Here is an 18,770-nt window from a genome sequence, read left to right as displayed (position 1 = left end):
TTACTTTTCCCCTTTATGTTCCATAATCTTTATCATTAACTGAGATATAAGGAGAAAAACAGACTGGGGAGAGAATATAATAAGGTCAGTGTGGGATACATTTAACTCCATGTGCCTATAAAGTTGGAGAAGGACTTGTCTAATAAGTACTTGGAAACAAGAGTGTGGACTAAAAGAGTGAGATCCGGATTATGTAGAGAGTTTGGGGAGTTACCAGAATATAAATGTAGGCTGAAACTGTGGCAGAGGTTGACCTCACCCAGCAAGAGTGTGTTGATAAAAAAGAGGGATACAGGGCTTCCCTGGTGGCGCAGTGGTTGAGAGTCCGCCTGCCAATGCAGGGGATACGGGTTCGTGCCCCGGTCCGGGAAGATCCCACATGCCGTGGAGTGGCTGGGCCCGTGAGCCATGGCCGCTGAGCCTGCGTGTCTGGAGCCTGTGCTCCGCAACGGGAGAGGCCACAACAGTGAGAGGCCCGCGTACAGAAAAAAAAAAAAAAAAAAAGAGATACAGAGGTTATCTTGGGGAACACTTACAATGCAGGGGCAGCAGAGGAAGAGGAACAACCTAACTTCCTTCCCCCCAAATGCTCCCCCCACAGATACTGAGAAAGAGAGGCAGGAGAAAAACCTAAAGTGGGAGTTGTCCTGCAGAGAGAAGAGAGAATTTCAAGGAGGGAATTTCAAAAGTATTAAGTACTGGAATAAGAACAAGTAACATTGGAAAAGCAAAGCCACAAAGATATCACCCAACAGCTTTGTCAGGGCAGTTTCAGTGGCACCATGGAGACAGAAACTGGATGATGGATAGAGGTATTAGGTTGGCATGAAGGAAGCAGAGCCAGTGTGATTGCGTTCTCACACACCAAGCCTGGCTGGGCAAGAACGGAGGAAAATGAAAAAGAGGCAGAGCTGAAGGAAGGTGTTCTTAGAATCTGAACCTGGGGGTTAGAAGTCAGGGCTCATCCAACACAAGACCCAGCACTTAACTGTACTCTGCTTCTCCTCATCCCTGTGGGTGCAAAGAGATGGGTGGCATGTGAGGGAGGGAGGCTAGGTGATGGGACAGAGCCTGCTGGCCACAGGTATGTAAGCCCCAGAACACGGATAGAGGGCTAGTCTTTCCTAACAACAAGAGAAGCACTACCTCCTCTGAGGTGGGCAGAGGACATTAGGATGAGTCAAGATAAAGACGAATTTTGAGAAAGAGAAGAGAGATAGATAGTATGAGATCTTCCACCCAATGATCTCCATTTTCTCATCAAAAGAGGAAAGATTATCTCCTGAGAATAAATGGGTAGAGTAGAGATTTGGGATGCATTTCTCCTTTCCTACTAATTCACCATAGCATTTCTTCAGTGATGCATATAGACCCACAAGGAAGAGCATAAAGAATGACAGGTACTGCCAGTCACATTTTGCTTTGCATCCTGAATGGTCCAGTGTGAAGGTAGCAATGAAGTTCACAGGGCACCTCAAGACAGAGACAGGTACAATTACTAGCAATGGAAACTGACAGAATACCCCAACCAGAGAACTCGTCTAAGGAAGCACTGCTGCCTTCCCTGGGCATATACTAAACAGAAGCCATTGTCAGTTTATAGACAATTACACTTCCCAATTTCTTGTAAAAAGTAATGGTAAATTAGGCAGACATTTGCAATCCTGCGGGCTATTAAATGTTAATGATCAAATCAGAATATCTATAAGGAGCACTTAGCTCAGTGCCTGGTGTCTGTCAATAAATATTCGCTGTTATTATTCACAAAAACCAGTTGAAGAGGACAGAGATGCCTGTCATCTCACAACACTGATTCCTACTAAGCTGTTAAGGAGTCATATCAAAATCCCCTAAACCTTGTAACTCTGAAGTCATTCCTCTCTCCTTGCTCTTAAGGCTAGCCCTTGTGGTCTGCATCTCTTCCTTTCTTGGAAATAAGTCCATGGCATTTGCCCCAGTAAATTAAATAAAACTGAGTCAGTTTTCAGATATTAAAAAAAATCTGGCAGAGGCTATGTTGTGTAACCATAGCCTGGAAGGCGAGAAGTGAAAAGCACAAGCCAGTTACATGAGGCAATGTGAGGAAGACCCAGAGCAGAAAGCCAGATGGTATCAGATTTCTTATTTTAAGAAAAATCGAAGGAAAAAAGGCACTGCTAAAGCCCCATTATGTTTTATAAGTGGCAATCACTACTATAAATGAGCAAATTATAAAGTGTTTTAAATAACTTTTCAAGGAGAAAATTAAAGAAATTTTCATCAGTATTAATGAACATAATCACCCTCCAATCCAACACTTCAAAAGGAAAATCTTTATGGCTTTAGGGCTCTAAACTTTTCTTGTTTGATCCTTTTAGTTTCACAACTAAAGAGAGCTATTTATTGGCAAGTGTGGTAAGTACTTCATCACAGCCTGAGTCTGTGGGTATCTAAAAGTCCAAATAAGCATTTGATCAAGTGCAGGGCTTCAGAACAGTTATCTGAGACCTTTGAGTGGAGCACTGGTTTCCACGCCCAAGAGAATACCCAAAAGACCCATAAAGAGTGCTGAGGAATAGATAGCCACATAAATGTAAAGTAAATGCCATGATAACTATCTCTCCACTCGACAAAATTAAAGGACATGGCTTAAGTGTGGACAAGATAGCAGTACTGTGCTCCTCAGAATTCCTTGGGACCTAAATCATTGTCTCTAATTCACTTGGTGATTAAATTGAGGGCTGGAGTGTTTTGCAAGTTTGCCACGGAATGGCAGATAGAGCTCCCAAGCAATAAGCACAAAGGTAGCTCTAAGAGCCAACTAGGAGAAACCAGTACCATAGTTTGTGTTCAGCTGATACCCCAGCTTTATTTATGCCAATCCTAAGAAAAATACCTCTGAACTGGATAAACCACTGAGGAATGTTGAAACCACTTTCCTAATCAAGCTATGGTGAAATCACTGTCAAAATCTAAAAATTAACTTCGCCTATTGAAATGTGGGGAATTTCAATGACGCAAACAAGAGCTTAAAGAGACACAAGGGAGGGTACATGGGTAATTCTCTCTATATTCAAGTAAAGTCAACCAAGAAGACAACTTGCTAACTGTAACCCACTGCATAATATATTTTAACTTATTTTGGCACTTCCATTATAGTTTTGTATATGAACAATCAAAACATGTTAAGTCCTACCAGAAAAAATACAGAGGCAAAGTTATCAATAGCTTAATTCGGGACTGCTTTCCATGTCAGATATTTTATCTTTTATTTTTATAGACACAGAAAAACATAGCCTGTGACACGCCTACCCGTGTAATAAATTCATATGTTCTTAGAAGTCACTCCTCCTCAGTAAAGGCTAAATTGATATTTTTAAATAGATTAAATTGAACAATTGGTTCCTATTAGAAGGTCCCTGAATACTATCCAATTCTTAATTCTGCCCAAGTTTTAAGCAGATGGAAGTCAGCATTGCGTAAGATCCAGAGACTCTGAGTAAAGGCACAAAGCTTTAGCTCCTAAGTGAGCATAACATTGAATCTTACGGTGACTAAATTTTAAGGTGACTAATACACTAAAACAAAAAATGGAATTCACTAAAACTAAAACTAGAGCTGAAATCATTGTTGCCTGGAAACAAGAGAAAAGTGGATTGATTATACCCATACAAAAACCTAAGCAGAAAGATAATTGAATGTGGGCTGTTAAATTTGAAGAATACTAATTTGGAAGGTAGCAATGACTCTGGATACAAATAAATGAATTCAAAGAGGTTTTTTTAAAAGCTTTCCACATTAAGCCTTAGTAAATTAAAGCAAAAGTTGATGAATCAAAATTTTACAAGTCTAATTCATAAAGCAAGATGAGTCAATATTTGTAAAATGTTTGTAGATCCTTGGTTGAAGACACAATGCAAATATCTATTCCAATTTTAGGTCAAACCCTATTAGAATAGGCACAGGGCTGTGGCGTGTGCTCTCTATAATGGAATTTTATTATAATTAATTCATTATTTTTGTTGGAACTGGAGATTAGGATTTGTTTCTCTCTGGGACATCAAGTACCTACTCAGAGATCTCAAGATGTGTCTCACAGTCTCAGATGACAACTTCAGGCCCCTCCTAAATCTGATCAATTTTTGCTATTGTTAGTTTATTTTAATGGGTGATAGAAGACCTCAAATTCCTAAAGAATGCTATTAGAGCATTTATTTATTTATTTATTTTATTATATTTTTTGTGTGTGTGGTACGCGGGCCTCTCACTGCTGTGGCCTCTCCCGTTGCGGAGCACAGGCTCTGGACGTGCAGGCTCGGCGGCCATGGCTCACGGGCCCAGCCGCTCCGCGGCATGTGGGATCCTCCCGGACCGGGGCACGAACCCATGTCCCCGGCATCGGTAGGCGGACTCTCAACCACTGCGCCACCAGGAAAGCCCTATTAGAGCATTTAAATTGTTTAGTCAATTGGGCTTTTCAACAGAAATTCTGAAGGTCTCAGACATTCACTATCTATGTGAAAGTAGTGGCTTGTGGCCAATTAACTGGCTCCTCTGTGACAATATTTGGAAAACAGTGAGATTTTTATGAGTTTTTAACTTAATATTACTTTGCTTGGTACTCACTTGATTTGATAACTCCAAGAGATTTTTAGAAGTTTGCCACACCCAAAGGATGCAGACTGGACTATACTTCAAAAGAACACAATTTAAGAATTTTTAAGAAAATTCAAAACATGTTCTGTATGATGACAGTATTGTTGGTTTAAGTCTAGTGTTTTCAAGGAGACTTCTTTCAATGAGGACAAAAATGATCAATCAGCTGTATAAATGTTATCCTTTTTGTTAAGAAACAATCTTAATTATAATTACATCTAGTGAAATAATTAACATTGTGATTATACAATGAACGTCTGGAAATAATGCCTTCTTCAAGGATATCAACATATATATACACTGTCATTTCCAGTTCCTTTAAATATAAGTGGCACATGGATACACCACACTAATTTCCTCCTAAGTTCTATCTAGTTCTGATTTCTATAAATATAAAATTAGTCAAGTAAACATATACTGATTTTTACTCCAAGCCAGACATCACACTAATCATAACAAAGTAAGCAAATGGCAATTTTAACTCTTATTCTTCAAAGGCAGAAGTAAATATTATTGATTAATCCAATCTCAGTGTCAGAGCAGGAGGCAAGCTGTAGTAACAGAGTGGCTCAAAAATGGAGAGCTGTAAAAAGTCTACACGTGATTTAGTGGAAAGCAAATGATAATGTGGCTGAAATAAGTTGTTTAAAAAGTAAATATTCCCATTCAATGGTTTTTATATTTTTTTAAGCATGTATCTATTTTTAAAGAATTTCTTCTGGGGCTTAAAGGAGAGATTTTACATTTTTTATTCATTTCAGCCTGCTGTGGATTGTTTATAACAGCAAAAAATTGGAAATAACCTAAATGCCCAACAAGAAGGGTTTGGTTAACATATATTACTGGTACACCAGCAGGTGAAGAGCTCAAATGTGGAAGTCAAACAAAGAATCTAGTTTCTGAGTCCACCATTTCTTATCTGTGTTACTTGGCCTGAATAACAATTCCTGTAAGCCACAAAGACAACATCTGCAAAACGAAGGTAACAGAACTTACCTCATAGAGCTATGGTGCGGTAAAAATGCAAGACCTATACAACATGACCAATGCAGTGACTTAGCATGATAAATATTTATGTTCAATTAATTAAAATGTAAATTAAATAAAATTTTAAATTTTATTTATTTATTTACTTACGAGGGGCAGCATGGTATAGTAGAGAAACAAGAAGATTTGGATCAGTCTGAACCTCTTATAAACCTATGTGACATTAGATACATTTCTAATCTTCTCTGACTCTCAGTTTGTTCATTTCTAAAATGCAGGTACTTATACCTAATTCACAGAGTTGCTGTGAAGAGCAAATACCATAACATGGATAAAGTACTTATCACAATACTTGGTACACAGGCTCTCAGTAAATGGTAACCATATTACAGTTATCATCATCATCATTATTGTCATTATTATCCTTGTTATTATTATCAGTTTTTTAAAGGTTGTGGCACCATCCCAGAAGATACAAATCTCCCTGAGTGCTCTCTAAATCACCCACCCACGTGTTTATACAGTTGTCTGCTGTAGGTCAATCTTATGTGGGCAAGAGCGTTCAGGGTGGCATCTAAAAATTGTAAGACTTCTCTTGCTTACTCACACACATATAATACATAAACACATCTTTGTTTAGTAAATTCTGAAGAATATTTCCAAAGAAAGCAGACAGATATTATTCTCCTTGTGAGAAGACTATTCAGCTTTCACAGGCCTCTAAATAGCACAGGTCTTAGAATTAGAGAAAAGATTAACCAAGAGCAAAACTAAAAAATAGCCACACTTTCATTCTTGAAAATATCTACCTTTTAATGTTATGACAAAGGTCAATTTTGCCAGTGCCTATACAATTTCAAGAAGAGATTCAGTAAAACTTAACAGAACTTTATGGTGATGAAATGTTTTTACATAAAAGAAACAACCTTAAACAGCTGTTCCTAAGGATACTCAAGCTTCTCTTGAACCACTTAACAATTTACCGTTTCAAGGAATCCTCTAAAGTTCTACAACACAAGGTCCAAGGTATCCAGTGCATGGGCTCTAGTAATGACATCAGAAACTCCCCATACCCAGGGCTTCCATTATTCCATATGGTGCCTTTATGTGAATTTTAAAATGGTGCCTCCTCTCTGGATAGATGAGTCAGAAAATACAATCTTTTCAAGGGTACAAAACTCAGCAAGAAAGGAGTTGGCCAGGCTTCCAACCCTCCTTGCCCTCTTGGCAGGGGGCCAAGTGACTATTCCATACAACCCTGTTCCTGCCTCCCTTCTCTTCCCATCTCCCACAGTATGAGACCTGAACCAAATCATCCTTCACACAAGGTCAAAACCTTCGTCTGGTGGGTGGCTAAGTGGATAATGACAGATTCTCAGAGCGAAATCTCCTCCTAAACTTGGCATAACAAAGATTTCATCTTGTACACAGTCTGGTCAAGGCAGTGGCTGCCTGGACTGTGTTGAGAAACATTGGAGACCCAATCCAGCCCTAGCAGAGAGCGGTGAGTAGATTAGCAGGATAAACCACTGGTTTCCAACAGCACATATACCTCAGATGTCCTGTCCTGGTCCAAACCATTCAAATCAAAATCACAAGTTCATTGAGCAATGAACATGTACAAGATACTGTGACAGGTGCTTTGAAGCAAACCTTCCAAACCTAGTCTCACACTGAAATCTTCATGGGGCTTTTTAAAAATACAGATCCCTCAAAATTTTTCAGTAAACCTAAAACTCTTCTAAAATACAAAATCTTCCAATTTTTTTGTGGTTTTTTTTCCTATGTTGTGATAATTTTATTTTTGTTTTTTAAAAATGAGTCTCTTAATTTAGTCAGGGCCTCAGGCTAATAAGAGATTAGCCACTGTCATATTCACAATGATGCATTTATTCAGGGCAAATCTTAATTTTCTTTGTCTTCTTCAGAAGAAAGAGCTGCGAGAATGCCTAAAAGACTTGCACTACTATCAATTTAAAAAGACCCTTTCAGAAACTTGATTCCTTGGGCCAGGGGAAGGTCCTTACTATAGTTGATGGTACAAGTGGGTCTTTTCATGTACTGTTTCCAGGCATCTCTATCAGACTCCCTGCCACCACCAGTGTGCTTTTCTCTTCCAAATACACTTCCAATCTCTGCCCCACTCCTTGGAACTCACAGAAACAGAGACCAGAAGGGTGGTTACAGGGGCTGGGAGGGGAGACAGGGAAATGGGGAGAGGTTGGTCAAAGGGTACAAACTTCCAGTTTAAAGATTAACAAATTCTGGTTATCTAATGTACAGCACCTTGATTATAGTTAATAATACTGTATTATACACTTGAGAGTTGCTAAGAGAGTAAATCTTACATGTTCTCACCACAAAAAAGAAATGGTAGTTATGTGACATGATGGAGTTGTTAGTTAATGCTATGGTGGTAATCATTTTGCAATACATATGTATATCAAATCAGCATGTTGTACACCTTAAACTTATACAATGTTATACGTCAGTTATATCTCAATAAGGCTGGGGGGAAGAATTAATTAAAATAAATAATTTTTAAAATACAAAATTTATGTTATAAAAAAAAAAAAAAATGTAGATTCTTTGGCTTCACCATCAGAACTATCGGATCAGAAACTCCCCCAATCAGAGCTGTCTGTAACTTGGTCAGTTAGAGAACTCAGAAACCACTGGTATGGAGGGTCCTGAGATAACTAATACTAAGGCCCTCACTACTGTTATCCATTCCTTTTATAATTAAAAGCCTCCTAGTGTCAAAATGCAGGATGCAACACATTCATGAGTCATAAAATCAATGTTATGTCTTAGGACCAGGATATATTCTAAAATAAAATAAAATAGAGAAGTTTAAAGTATATGACACATAGTAAGATTAATTACTATTTTGTGAGTCTTTTTTCTTCCTCTTGTTTCTGTGAATTCCTTTTTCTGTGTACTGCATCACAGTGAAAACGTGTATTTCTTGTACTTTGAAATGAAGTTAGAAATATGTGAAATTAGGTGATGTGAATTAAATGCTTCCTACTGCAATTTTAGCACCTTTCCCTCTCTTTTGTTCCCTAGTGGAAACTGAGAAAAAGGCTTACCATCAATTACAAAGTCTCCATTATAAATTATAAATTGGTCCCTTCTCAGCCTTGTTTTGTCTTCACTTAGAAAGACAGAATTTCTTTGCCTTTTCTTCATAGGCAAACGACATTATGCTCTATTAAACTTCCTCCAAATGGAATATGTTAAATTTTAGTTTTAGGACTATGGGGTTTTTATACTGTGCATGGTGTCTAGTGATTCTGTCTCTACAGAGAAAAAAGCAAGAGGAAATGGGTTTGTATAACAGTCAGAGGGACCTCAGCCAGATACAATGAAAAGTTTCCTGATACAATGAAAAGTTTCCTGGTAGCCAAGACAGTACAAACTAGGAGTCAATGGCGGGTGTGATGGGAACCCTCTTCCTCTGTAAGTTTGTGGAAACAACCCAGATTCTTATCTGTCTGGAATTCTTTAGATGTAAATCTGTCTGATAGGCAAGGAGTGGACTTCCAGGCCTATGATGTCATTTCTGCCTTGCAGCATTGAAACATTCCAAAGAAACATAAAATACATATCCATAAGCCCAATGGCATAAACCAAGAACAATCGCACAAAGTTTCTCAACCTGAGCACAAGTGACATTTGGGCAGGGCAATTCAGCAAATGCAAGATCGGTTAACATCACCACAACCCACACCTCTGGGTTTATCTCACCACTGGAATGAAGGAAAACAATGTGTTTCTCGCAGTTACGAGGACAAATGAAATATAGGAAGAGCGGCCACGAAGGACCTGCTAAGTCTAAGGATTCATTAACTCCCTTACCCCTCCCTTTAAATTTTTAGGATCTGAAAAGCGTATTTTTTTAAGAGCTCAAGTTTATGAAAGACACATCTCTAAGTTGTTCTGCCACAGCCTATAATTTCTGAACCCATAGGTCTTTATTCGTAGGGAGCGTGATGCAGTGCCTCACCCAAATAGTTTGGATTTGTCTTGTTTCGGATTGGAAGAAAACATTAGAAAATATCTCCTTCACTGTTACCTAAAATCTTCTTATACTTCCTCACAGTGATAGACTGTTAAAGGTGCTCCTGTTCTGCTGAGAAGTGACAGGCGTTCACGCGGCGCAGGAGAGGAAGAGACGAGGTCCTACTGCGTGAACGGCTACGCATCGCGAGAATTGGACGCCATTTGTTCTCGTGGTGTCCGGGCTGTGGCTGGTCGGCCAACCTCTGCAGGAACTCCCGCCCGCTGGCCCTCCCCGCCCCCCCCAAAAAAAGTGAAAAAAGAGGCAGAAAAGATACATAAAGAAAATTGGATATACATCATTGAATGGTAGTATAAATAGTTCATGTTAGTATGTTCTGTAAAGAAATATTTAGATCATTTACCAATCAGCTCCTCTTACTCCTCGCAGAAAATGTTGGCCAAAATTGATCTTTTCGGTCATGAAGATGCTTCTGTTGTGTCTGTTTCAGAAATGCGACACAGGATTCTTTTTTGCCCAGTCGGGAGAATGTTTGCCCTGTGACTGTAATGGTAATTCCAACGAGTGCTTGGATGGCTCTGGACTCTGTGTGGTAAGTCGGGGTCATCTATCACTTCTCACATATTGCATTGAGCCTTTTGCATCTTAAGTGGGGAAAAAAATATTCTTCCTGGATGTTTGAGCTACGTAGGAACAAACTGCTAATCAAGCTTTCTTTGTACCCTTCACTTTTTCTGTAAAACACCTCATATAAACTGCGTATGACTGTAAGTGGTCACCAAAGTGTATGTCTGAATGTGCGTGTGTCCCTAGCAGTAACTGCCCCACCACCCTCGGCAGCTGGTTTCCTGCTAACGGGCATTGGTGATGGGCTTGAAAATAGAGGAGGAAATCATCCATCCAAATTCCTCTGTAATAGTACAGTTTGCCATATGTTTGGCTTCACTCCACATAGACCAGGAGAATAAAACAGTTGTTTCATAGCCTATTTTACAACTTAAGAATAGTCAGGTCTATAGATTAAAATTTGTTTTAAAAAAGAAAAAAAAGGTTTAAACCAAATAGCTAATAAAAATGAAAGCTTTGGCGTTATGGTCTTTGTAACTCTGTAATCAAGCCCCCAAAGAATTTTTTTTTCCTTAACTGAAATGAATTTTCCAATAGACAGTGAAACATGATAGAGATTTATGAAGGAGAATGAGAAACCTTTTAGCAAAAGTACGTGCTACGTATTTACCATTTTCACTAAAGGGACTGACAACCTAGTGAAAATGGGAATTGAAATATTTACCAGAAGTGATTTCAGTAGAGGTCGTAGGAGGCGTTTTTAAAGACTTACGCTCTAAGATCATGTTTTCCTTCATGAACGATACTATTACACAGCAGTATAATAGTAGAAGTTCCCATGAGGCAAAGAGGCTTTCCAAAACTGCAAGAATGTTTTTGCATAAACTGCAAGAATACTTAAATATACCTACCTACCTCAAAATTAGCATAATTGTCTGTATTAAGCAGATAATTTTGATTATAAGTGGTCTTCAAGGTGTGTACTTGAAGGTGTTATTTTACTCATGTATTACATTAAGATGCAAATTGGAACGTTTCCATTTATTTTAAACCTAACAATTCACATTTTTCTAGGGACAGAATTAAGTTGCAAACACTAAACGTTGCTAACTCTTTGTAGTGTTTGTTTAGTCCTGGCGTTTCTGTTTTCCCCTTCCCCCATCTTCTTAAATAACCATTACATCCAGGATGTCCTCTGTAGCAATGTAGGCACCCACAGCTGCCAAAGTCTACCCCTTTCTAATGCTTCCATCTCCGGTTTCCTGTTATTTTAATCCCACTGACATTTGAAAAGAAAATCCCATGGATGCACTTGAACTAATAATGTACATCTCTGATAATTTGACCAATTAAAGGCTCTTTGTCATCTGGTTTATTTAAATATAAGACAGCAGGGACTGACCAGCCCATCAGCTGCTGTTAGGCAGTCAGTAAGATGGAAGACTGAAATAAATTAAGGGGAAAAATGTCCTTCCTGCTAGTGCCTATGGAGGGCTATGACAAAACTACTGTTTGTTACAGTGACCTGGTCAGAATAAGTGCGATCATGGTTTTATCTTTGACCTGGACTTGAACTTCTGAAGGGGGCAGTCATCATGTGATTCCTTCATAGCTCCTGGGGCATACGAAGTTCTAATAAAAGTTTGGGGACGGGCTAGGGTATAAACATTTATATGCACACTCAGGGAAGTTGCCGATCTTCCTGCAATTACTTTGTTCCAAGATAGAACATTAAAAAAAAAAAAAAAAAAGAAAATAGCCATCTTACTTCTCAGCTCCTGCCCTGTAGCCCCAGCTCCTTGTCATCATTCAGGGAGCCAGAGAAGACACAGCAGCTCCACCTGAACACCTTGCAATTCACTGTGGGCACCAGAGTTTCAATCAGTTCTTACAGTTTGCCTGGACTAACTCGTTTCTTCCATCTTCCATAAGCAACCAAAAATAAATGGCCTTCTTTTATTTCATTTTGTTTTATTTTGAAGGCTTGTAATGCCTCTGTCTTAGATTCCCCTCTTTGTTTCTAATTCTTCCTCCATTCCCATGATCAATTTCAATTGGACCTTATATTTTACAGACTGATTTTAAGGAACTAAGCCATTTGACAAAATATATAGAGTAAACAAAGTTATGCTACCATTTCAGACATACCAAAAAATCTTAAGAGATTTCTTCACAAGAGGAATGCCAACTCTCCAAGTGCAGAAAGGTGGCTAAGTGAAAAGTGGATTAACTAATGAAATCCATTATGCATTGGTTGTCTTTCCAAAGGGCCACTTTGCATCTTATCAGAATGGGGGGGCATTGGGCAGGGTTCTCAGTGGAGTCAGCTAGGCAGAGACTTAAAGGCCAGGCAACTCCAGTGGGCATGGCAGACTCTCTAGGAAAGCTCCCCAAAGAGGCATGAGAAAGGATTTAAGGTGTAGAAACAAACAGAAGCAGACAGATGGCTAGTGATAGGAATGCCAGGTCACTGATAACCTATAGTTTATCCTCCAATCCAGAGGGTAGGTACAGAGAACCAAGAAGTGACCATGACCAAGGCCAGTTACCATCTAAAGAACTGGTGCTTCATCATTAGGAGAAAGCATGGAGCCCACTGACCAGAACTAGAGTGGAGAAAATCTGACTTGAAGTTCACCACTGGCACAAGCTCCTCGGGTTCCTTTTGATTAAGCATTGGTTTATCTGTTGATTTCATTTATCCACTTAACAAATAAGCATTTTTTGAGTACCACTTATGTGCCTGACACTATTCTAGGATCTGGATTAAGTGCTTTCCACTGTGTGGACTGAAGGGCTGTAGGGACAGAACACCTACTTGAAAATGCTTGTGGATGCTTGTGGACGTGATCAACATAATGAAGTTCAAAGTACAGGACCAGGGGCGCTTTAGAAACACATGCAGAGACCCCCACCTGCTCAGTGACAATCAAAGAAAACAAATTAAAAGATTTTGACGTCTGTGCCAGCATTTCAGGAAAAAATCTAAATCTGAATGAAAAGATTTGGATTTGAAACCAGTAAATAACTGCAAAACATAATTGAAATCTAGAAAGAAAACCATCAAGCTGTTAAGGATTCACATCTGGCTGGTAGAAATGTGGATGGACTTTTATTTTCTTCTTTTCACTTTATAGTATACCTGCCCAAGTGTTCTACAACTGCCTGTAGTAATTTTATAATTAAAAAGATATTGATATTTAAATGGACTTCTACCCCACCCTAAGCACAATGGAGAAAGGGAAGTCATTCAACATATTGAAGGCTAAGGAATTTTTTATTACTCTCAAAGCCTAATTAAAACCTAATTCAGGAAAGCAAAGGTATTACATCTGTAATTTCTGTAGACACTAGCATTTTTCTCCTGATTTTCAAACTGTCCTTTATGTGCATTAAGCCAAAATCAACCAATGTAAGTCCCTTTAAGACTAAGCATGTGTGATATATAAAGCAACACCCTTATCAGATGTCCAACAGAAAGGAGAAATTGAGTAATAAGCCATTCTTTTTCCTGTTTTACTTGCAACTATAAAATTGGTATCTAAATCAAGTGCATAATTCTTACATTAAAATTTTGACAATTTTCCAATCTGTTGCAAGCTTGGAAAAACCAAATTTTGCAAAGAGTGGTTGATGTGGTTCCATGTTAGCTAAAGTTTTGACATAAAGTCATAAAATTTGTGTGCAAAGGATTTTAAGGATGGCTAGCTCAGTGGAGTCCTCTGTTGCTTTGTGCCCCCAATGTAAGAGTATGATGGGAACCAAATGCAGATAATAAGTTGTCTATACATTGTTTTTTCCTTCTTTTCTCAACCCTGAATATGTTGCTCCTCTTGTATTCCCCACCTCAATTAATGACAGCACCATTCTACCAATCCCTCCTGCTTCGATGTCCCAGATGCTTCATCAACTGCCTTTTTCTCTTCACCAGTATTCAGCTGAACACCAAATCCTGCCAGTTCAACCTAGGAGAGGGCCTCCTCAGTTCTGTGCCATCCCACTGTCTTAATTCATGCCCACAGTATCCCTCCCTGACCACTAGTGCAGCTTCCCAACTACTCATTATGCCCTGCTCCAGACTCTCCTCCCCCTAATCTGTCTTCCTCACAAGCAATGGAAACATCTTTAAAAAACACAACCTAATCAAGGCATCCCCCTTTCTAAAATCCTTCAAGGATTTCTATTCCAGACCCACTGAGCTTCTCTCTGCCACCTAAACTAACTCTATACTTTCACTCTCTGTGTCTGAACTTGTGTTTCCCTATTCTCTGCCTGGGATTTCTTGCTTATCCTTCAAGGCCTAGTTCAAATGTCACCACTTCCATTAAGTCTTGTCTAGCTTTCTCAGGAAGAGTAGACCCTTTCCCTTCTTTCTGACCCATAGCAGAGTCATAGCACCTAGCACACTATATTCTTCTCTGTTTACCTCTCTGTTTTTATCACAACTTACTCAAAGTGAGTTATTCAAAGGCAGGAACTGGGTCTTCTTCATTTTAGTAACCGTCACAGCTCATTGTCTGTCATGATATCAGCTTAATCCAGGTTTAAGTGAATGAATAACAAATTAACTTAGAAGCAAAAATCTTTAATATTATAATTTGAGACTGGGGTCCCCTTTATTGCAGTAAAATGCACTGTCTTGTTATTCTAGAGTCTTTGGCTAGGGCCGAGTGCTGAGTAACTAGCAAACAGTGCTACCGACATGAGGTGTTTCCATCTAGACCCTTGCTTCTCAAGTGTAGTCTAGACCAACAGCACTGGTGATACTTGGGAGCTTGTTAGAAATGCAGAAACCCAGCTCCAACTCAGGCACCCTGAACAGAATCTGCATTTTCACAAAATCCCCAGTGCATTCTTTGCACACAGGTACGAGAAGCTCTGATCTAGACAGAGCAGCAGTTCTCAAACTTTTTTGTCTCTTGAGCCCTTTACACTCATTAGAATCACTCAAGGTGCCAAAGAGCTTTTGTTTATGTGGATTATACCTGTTCATGTTTACTGCATTTGAAATTTAAAAGGGAAAATTTTTATAATATTTTCTTATTAATCTATTTGAAAAACAATAGTAAACCCATTACATGTTAACATAAACAGTATGTTTTTAAAAAATATAAACATATTTTACAAATTGAAAATAGGTTTCATGTCTGGCTTAATGGAAGGCAGCTGGATGTCATATCTGCCTCTGCATCCATCTGTGGTGATAATCTCCTTGTTGTGTAGCCTCAGGAAAACCCCACCTTACACACATGAGAAATGAGAGTGCAAAAGAGAAATAAAACCTTAGTATTATTATGAGAATAGTTTTAACTTCCCTGGACATATTTTGAGAACCACAGGTCTAGATAGACTGTAGTCACGCATGAAGCCTGTGACTAGCCACTAACCTGATCCTTTTAGGCTTTCTTCCCACATTATACTGGTGCTGTGGCCCCATCGTCAAGAGACTCCATTTTTCACTTGAAGGAGACACAGCTGGTGCCCAAATGTCATTCCTGACACTAACGTGCAATTGATTATCTAGATGTAGCTTTATCAATCACTGGCCAAAAATTCAGAATGCTTTTTTCATTTTTAAGTGGGGTCAGATTTATTAAATAAATTTGTACCCCACTCCAACAACAGCATACTATTTATTGTTGTCATTTTTCCTTTCTGTTTTTTAAGTGGCAGAGCAATGAAAGTAAAGGATGTTTGCAATCTCAGAGTAAAAGATTTTCAGAGCTAGAAGAAACCTTATAGACCGTCTCAGCTAGATCCTCGTTTTACAGACAGAGAGACTCAGAAAAGTCGAGTGACTTGCTCAAGGTCAACCGGCTAGAAAATGGAGGAGCTAGGGAACTCTGTCCTTGCTGCAAGCACTATCCCTGCCAATCTCCCAGAATGTGCATCAGTTGCCTTTTAGGGAATTTCATAACTAAGTCTTTAAAAGAAGGCAGATGACAAGAGTCAGTGTTTGCACTCTTGAGTGTTTAGAGGTCATAGTGATTTGGAGGCTTTTTGCCATTGAGGGTAATTGCTCCCTGTGGCTGCCCTGGAAGAATTAGTGCCCTGACAAGGAATCTAAAGCATCCATCGAGTCGAGTCGTAAGGTGACAGAATTGAGAATTGGCTCATTTTTGCAGCTAAATGGGCTCTTCAGGCATGAAGAGTGGTCTAACATCTTACAACAGGCTTGTTTTCTTCTGCATAGATAGGCTTCATCTGTCCAGCAAGGACTCAGACAAGTTTGACCCCAGTCTAGAGCTGCCGTGACACATTGCTTATGGCTTAGATACCTGGTAGGTGGATAAGGCTCGTTGGTTTTCCCTGGGATGAGAGATTGCCACCAATTTTGAGCTGACTTTGGGTGCATGTTAATTTCCTTTACTTGCTCCAGATGCTAATTCACCCTTTTCCACTTTTTCCTTCATTTTTCTTTCCAACAAACATTTACTGAAGGTTGACTTAGCACTTGATACAGCATTAAGAGCAGTGAGGGAGGGCTTCCCTGGTGGCGCAGTGGTTGAGAGTCCGCCTGCCGATGCAGGGGGCGCGGGGTCGTGCCCCGGTCTGGGAAGATCCCACATGCCGCAGAGCAGCTGGGCCCGTGAGCCATGGCCGCTGGGCCTGCGCGTCCGAAGCCTATGCTCCACCACGGGAGAGGCCACAACAGTGAGGGGCCCGCGTACCGCAAAAAAAAAAAAAAGAACAGTGAGGGAAATATGTTAACATCCTGTTGTCTGCACATCATACTTTATTCTTCAGTTTCTCTTCTGTCAGGTGGTCTGAACTAACCTCTTATCAATAATTCTATTCTGTTAACGTAATTCTAATCGGGACCCAGAAACTGTCCACATCTAATGGCAGATCAAATGCCCAAAGAGCATTCAACCATGATAGCTGTGGCCCACATCAGAATTCCTCCCTTTTGTCTCGTGTGTTGTTCTTGATATGAAGCTCAAACTGTTAGTAAAACAGTCTGACACTTTCTAATGCAGTCATTTTATGACATTTTTGGGAAAGAAGCCTTTTCTCTAACACACTGGAGAAGCCGTATAATACGGTAGTTTCCAGCCTAACCTCTGGAGCCAGATTGCCTGAGTTCAGATCTCACTTTTGAGACACACCTACCTCTGTGTGACACTGGACAATTTACTTAACCTCCCTGTGTCTCTATTCATTTTTAAAATGGGGAAAAAATAGTAACTTACCTTAGAATTATTGTGAGAATTAAATTAGTTAATCCAGATAAAATGTTTTGAGCAGGACCTCACTATTATTTTGAACCTCAACATAGAACAGAGAGACAAAATAAAGAACTCAGAGTTAAGTTTACAGTCACTCTGTCTTGCCTTCCCCAAGATTCCTCCACAGATCCCTGTTTAAAAAAAGTTATCTGTTGAAGTTCTCATGCATAGATGTTACTAAGGGAATTGTTCAAACAGGAGGGTGCCTCTTCAATGGCGTTCTAATTCTAACAGTACAATTTTTCACTGGAAAGCCTATTCAAACTTTATACACTCTGGTGAATATAGATGTCTTCTTTTCATCTTTGAAAATATCGTAGTGCTACTGGCATTGCCTTGTTCAATCCAGTCATGTCCGGTTGGAGAAAATATCAGTAGACTAGCATCAGTGACTCTTCCAGAGGACTAGTGTGAAATTAATCCATCAGCTCAACAAACAGCTGCTGAGTACAGATTCCATTCAAGTTGATGGCAGTACAATGCTGAGAGATGCAGTGTAGAGGGAAGCGCTGCTGAAGCTCGGAGTAGATGATAACAGTACAATGTGGGCAATGGAAGGAGAGAAGGATCGGGGAGGGGGGCATCAGGAAGGAATCCTGAAGCTCTCAAGGCCTGGTGCAGATCTTGAATGATAAACAGACATTCTAGGCAAAAGAATCAACTGTTTTGTGCTTTTTATCCAATTATCCCCACCACAAATGGAAAAATCACACAATAAACCTGCTTACTATTTTTTGTATATCATTATCCAAGATCTCAACCCATTAGCAGAATATTCTTTATCTACCTTCTACTCCATTTATGCTTTATTCGGACACATTTTGTTCTTCCAAGCCCATACATTTTTAAAAAAATATTTATTTATTTTATTTTTGGCTACGTTGGGTCTTCATTGCTGTGCACGGGCTTCCTCTAGTTGCAGCGAGCGGGGGCTACTCTTCACTGCAGTGCATGGGCTTCTCATTGCAGTGGCTTCTCTTGTTGTGGAGCATGGGCTCTAAGCACACGGGTTCAGTAGTTGCAGCATGTGGGCTCAGTAGTTGTGGCACACAGGCTTAGCTGCTCCGCGGCATGTGGGATCCTTCCCGACCAGGGAACGAACCTGTGTCCCCTGCATCGGCAGGCAGATTCTCAACCACTGGGCCACCAGGGAAGTCCCAAGCCCATAAATTCGTAAAGTGTTCCCGCTGGTGCTTACCCGGGCGTATTTGTTTTTTCATTTCATATTTATTCCAAGTCAGTAACTGATGCCTCTAGGATATCCAGAGTTTGATCATTCTGATTATCATTCTGAATTGAAATGAGTAACTGAAGAATAATCCCCTCTT

The 18,770-nt window shown here is 39.7% G+C and overlaps 1 protein-coding gene across 4 annotated transcripts in view; it reads left to right on the top strand.

Moving 5' to 3' along the window:
* Positions 1-18,770, top strand: part of LAMA4 (laminin subunit alpha 4) — a 152,149-nt gene that overhangs the window by 30,609 nt on the left and 102,770 nt on the right. For all 4 annotated transcript variants that reach the window (XM_059082890.2, XM_067011675.1, XM_059082889.2 and 1 more), the window contains exon 3: positions 10,137-10,238. In XM_059082890.2, the coding sequence (XP_058938873.1) occupies positions 10,137-10,238 (102 nt within the window). The remainder of the gene's footprint in view (positions 1-10,136; positions 10,239-18,770) is intronic.

Source organism: Kogia breviceps, chromosome 13, assembly GCF_026419965.1.
Source record: "Kogia breviceps isolate mKogBre1 chromosome 13, mKogBre1 haplotype 1, whole genome shotgun sequence".
In the NCBI taxonomy this organism is placed as follows: Eukaryota; Metazoa; Chordata; class Mammalia; order Artiodactyla; family Physeteridae; genus Kogia; species Kogia breviceps.
Note: the sequence above shows the minus strand (reverse complement) of the source record. Positions and strands in the feature narration are given on the sequence as shown.